The following is a 4739-nucleotide window of genomic DNA, read 5'->3' as shown; positions in this document are numbered from 1 at the left end:
AAGTATGCCTGCAGACGAGAGGGCTGCGGAGACGCAGACGGACCAGAAGCAGCAGCAGCAGCTGCAGCAGCGGCAGCAGCGGCAGCAGGAAGAATAGGTGGTGCCGTCGCAGCGCGCAGGCAGCAACAAAGCGGCTGCACTGTAGGTCCACGAGCAGCTGCCCGAAGCGGCAGCAGCAACAACAGCGGAAGGAACCGGAAGCGATGCAGCAGCAGCAGCAGCAGCAGCAGCAGCAGCGCGAGAAGCAAGAGGAGCAACAGACACCGGCGTGGCTGCGAGGGCGCAAAGAGCTTCTCTTTCTCCGCAGGACTTCTGTCTTGAATTGAAAAGAGGGAAAAGACAGAAGAAAAGTTGAGAAATGTGTTTGCGGGCAAGGGTCCTGTGTGTACATACACCGCGGCAGCGCGAGCCTGCCGGCGTGCATGTAGCTGCATGCATGCGTTTCGAATTTGAGTGGAAATAAGTAGTATCTTTCTGTGCACAAAATTATTGGTTCTGTAGAGTCCTGAAAGGGTTTTCGTTGGCGCAGCGGCGCCCAGGATTTCGCGAAACGCAGAAACGCATTTGGGGCCATTCTCTGGAGCTTTCACTCGCCGCCAGGCGCGCAAGTAACACTTTCTTTCTTTTTTTTGCATGATTTAGCATTTCTTTTCGCAATGGCATGTTCTTCCGGCATTCTTTCTTTTGCGCGAGACGGCTGGGCCTCCGCGGGGCCCCGGGGGCCCCGGGCCCCCCGCAGAAAGCAATGAAATTGCCTTTCTTGCTAGCAACAGGCCAGCTCGCTTGCATGCGCAGCTGCAGCAGCAGCGCCTATTGTAGATCTGCCTGCCGGGGCCCCACACGAGGGCTGTGCATGCGCGCAGCGTGGGAAAATTTGCCTTATGTACTTCTACACGAATGTATATGTGTACACATATACAATTGTATACTTTGTGCCCCCACCTCTTTTTCTTTGCATGCAATAAGAACATATATTTGTGTGTGTGCGTGTGCGCACACATACTGCATATATATGTGCACATGCAGCTCCTAAAAGCCAGCCGGGAACACTCAAGGATGCTCAAGACTCTCCGGGTGTACGTACACTTGACTGCTACGTGCATGCGGCCGCCCAAAGCCCCACAGAGCCTTTCTGCACATATGTGCGCAGCGCCTGTGTAGCCCACAGGCTCTGAGTGGGGGGCTGGAGAAGGGCCCAGGAGTGCTAGTGCATGCGGTGCATGCGCGTGCATGCATGCACCGTGCATGCGCACGCATGCATGCACCGTGCATGCGCTTGCATGCACCGTGCATGCGCGAGCGAGCGAGGCTATTGCATCCTGCATGTTCGTATTTGTCAGCAGTGCACACCCAAGCTATTTTGCATGCACATGTCGAAGTCCCCACTTATGTGCACTGAGGAGTCCCGCAAATGAACTGCGGAAACAAAAGAAACCAGGGAGAGAAAAGTCGCCAAGTGAACACAGCAGGTGCATGCATGCAGAGGCTTTGCATGCAGCACATGCAAGTTGTGCCTTGACCAGGCGTGGGCCCCGCGGTGTACAGACACCGCAGCGGCCCTGCGACCTGACCTTCAACTCAATCTTTAGCCCTTTCCAGGGCTTATTGAGTTTTACTTTTTGCGCTGTGCAACCACCATTCTCGAAACCCCATATCAGTGTCTCGAGCTCTAAAAAAGTGCCACTCTTCAAGGGAGGGGGGCCCCCCAGGGTACCTGGGGGCCTCCATGAGGGCTTGTACGGGTACCTGGGGCCCCTGAGGGGCCCTACGGGTACATGCGGGCCGCCTGAGGGCCCCACAGGTGCCTAGGAACCCCCGAGGGCCCCAACAGGTGCCTAGGGGCCCCCCGAGGGCCCCAGTAGTTGCCTGGGGGCCCCCTAGGGAACCTGCGGGTGCCGGGGGCCCCCCTGAAGGCCCAGGAGCCCCAGGATGGGCCAGCGGGAGATTTTCGTTGTTGAATTTTGCAGCCAAATTGATTTTTGAAGGGGCCCTGGGGCCCGGGAGTCCAGGACTTTGACTTTGAAGCAAATCTGACTTCAACAAGCCTTTCTTTTCGGGAAAGATATACAAAAAGAAATATTCCAAAATGGCTTTCTTAGGGGCCTCTGAGCTACATGGCGCCTCCTGCACTTGGGGCGGCCCCAAAACACACGGCAAATTCCTTCGTTTGGGGCCCCGGGGGCCTCTGAGGGGCCCCCAGGGGCCCTGAGGGCCCCCGGGGTGCCCTGAGGGGGCCCCCAGGAACCCTGAGGGGGCCCCCAGGGGAATTGAGGCGACCCCAAAGGCCCTGGGGGCCCCTGCTTACGGTCCAATGGCATTAGATATGAGTTTGGGGGCCCCTCTCTGGAGTTGAGGGGGCCTCTTAGGGTTTGGGGGCCCCCCTTCCTTCGGCTTTTAAAACCCTAATGAAGATATCTTAAAGCCCCGCGGGGTGTAGGCCCACAATAAGTGCAGCGTCAACCAGCGAGAGGCCCCCTTGGTTGTTGGCATTCTTGGCCTGCTGCTGCTGCTGCTGCTGCTGCTGCTTAGCGACCTTGATCGAAGGAGCCCGTTTCAGACTTTGTTGCTCTTGCTGTGATTGAACTAAGGCTGACGAAGGGCCCATAGGGGCCCCCAAGGCTCCTTTGGGGCCCCCTGTGGGCATCCCAGGGGCCCCAATGGTCCCAGGGGCCCCAAGGGCCCCAAAGGCCCCAATGGTACCGGGGGCCCCAAGGGCCCCAGGGGCCCCAATGGTCCCAGGGGCCCCAAGGGCCCCCGGGGTCCCAATGGTCCCAGGGGCGCCAAAAGCTGCAGGAGCCCCAGGGGCCCCAGGGGCCTTAGGGGCCCCAGGGACGCCAGGGACCCCAATGGTCCCAGGGGCCCCAAAAGCTGCAGGGGTCCCAGGGGCCTTAAGGGCCCCAGGAACGCCAGGGGCCGCCGGGGCCTTGGGGGCCCCAGGGTTCTTATGGGCCCCGGGGACCCCAGAGGCCCCCGAGGGAGAGGGGGCCCCCGAAAGAGCCCCAGGGGCCCCCCGTTTAGAGGCGTTTGCTTGGGAAAGGAGAGAGTCGCAGAGCTGCAACTGCTGCAGGTCGTATTGGATTTGAGTTTCTAGTCTGCAGCGCAGCAAAGCAGCAAATGAAGCAAATGAATACCTTAATTGAGAGTAGAAAAGGAATTTTTTTGTAATTAATTGGAATTTAAATGCACTTGTATTTGTGTTTGTGGACAGCCATTGAAATGATTTTGTAAAAATGCATTTTATATCGCGCCCTGAAAGGGAAAATAAACTTCTAATTTTCTCAACTCCAAGCAGGAAGAAAGACAGGAAGACAGGCGATTGGGCAAGTGCATGCAAGTGCATGCAAGTGCATGCAAGTGCATGCAAGTGCATGCAAGTGCATGCAAGTGCATGCAAGTGCATGCAAGTGCATGCACTTGCATGCAGTTATGCAAGCATGCAAATGCATGCAAGCGGGGAAAAGTGCGATAAAACGCGGGAATTTGGGCTTTAATGCTTGCGCATTTGTGTCTAAATGAATGTCAAAAAAGAAATGATGAAAAATCGCCAACAACTTTTTGAAGGCCAGACTCATCTACGTAGAAGTTCAGGTGTATGTACACTTGAGTGCGGACTTGTGCATGCATATGCATGCAATTTTGGCAAATATATATTTGTTTGTTTCCCATATATATTCTTGTACATATATATACAATATATGATAGGTTTATGTTATATATACACAGTATATATATATACATTGGAACGAAACGACGAGATGGCACGAAACCGACGGTTTAGGGTTTAGGGTTTAGGGTTTGGGGTTGAGGGTTTAGGGTTTAGGTACCTTCTGCAATCTAACAGCTTGAGCAAAATTTCCTTCATTTCGTTCGTTTCCAATCCCACAAGATTCCTCATAAAACCATCCACAGGAGGATCCCTGGGAAAACAAAACCCTAAACCCTTCACCCTAAACCCTAAATCCTATACCCTAGTTGCAGTGTCGACGCTACTTTGGGGACGAAGGCACTGTACAAATGAGCGCGCAGAGAGTGCACTATCCTGCAGCAGCAGCAGCAACAGATACAGCAGCAGCAGCAGCAGCAGATGCAGCAGCAGCAGCAGCAGCGCGTACTCTCTGTCTCTGATTTCCTCGTGGGTTCTTCCTTGTCTTAAAGGACTTGAAAGCTTCAAGTGCTTCTGTCGCTGCTGCGCCTTGCGCCGCCGCTGCTCCCTGCTGCTGCAGCTGCTGCTGCTCCTGCTGCTGCTGCTGCTGCTGGACCTGCTGCTGGGCCATCCTCTAGTTTTGCCATTTACAAAACTACCAAATCCGCTTCTACTTTCCCTCTTGTGTCCCCTTACCTTTGCTTTCGGGGCCCCCAAGGGGCCCCCAGGGGGTCCCGTAAGGGGGCCCCCTGGGGGCCCCCTAAGGGGGCCCCCAAGGGGGCCCCTCAGGGGGCCCCCAGGGTACTCAGGGCTGGGACTGCGGCGTTTAGTTTTGTTGCTGCGCCTTTTGCTTTTATCTTTGGGGGCCCTCGAGGAACTCAAGGGGGGCCCCCCTGGTTTGGTTTGTAATGGGGGGCCCCCCAGGGTACAGCAGGGGGGCGAATCTGCTGCAGCAGCTGCGGCTCCCCCCTTTGCTGCTGCTGCTGCTGCCGCTGCTGCTGCCTTTGGATCTGCTTTCGGACACGAGGGTGTCAGCCGGCCGCGGGCAAGGCAAATCTGTGCAAACAAACAACCCTAAACCCTAAACCCTAAACCC

At 56.0% G+C, this 4739-nt stretch overlaps 1 protein-coding gene across 1 annotated transcript; it reads right to left on the bottom strand.

Moving 5' to 3' along the window:
* Nucleotides 1–2416: 2416 nt before the first annotated feature.
* On the bottom strand, nt 2417–4699 carry ETH_00027830 (uncharacterized protein; the record flags this gene model as incomplete). Its single annotated transcript, XM_013380771.1, has 3 exons — nt 2417–3092; nt 3825–3917; nt 4113–4699. Coding segments are annotated over 3 exons (1356 nt in total), but the record flags the coding sequence as incomplete, so codon positions are not given.
* Nucleotides 4700–4739: the final 40 nt, after the last annotated feature.

Source organism: Eimeria tenella, genomic scaffold, assembly GCF_000499545.2.
Source record: "Eimeria tenella Houghton genomic scaffold, Eth_scaff867, whole genome shotgun sequence".
NCBI classification, from domain to species: Eukaryota; Apicomplexa; class Conoidasida; order Eucoccidiorida; family Eimeriidae; genus Eimeria; species Eimeria tenella.
This window is presented reverse-complemented; position numbering and strand designations above follow the sequence as displayed.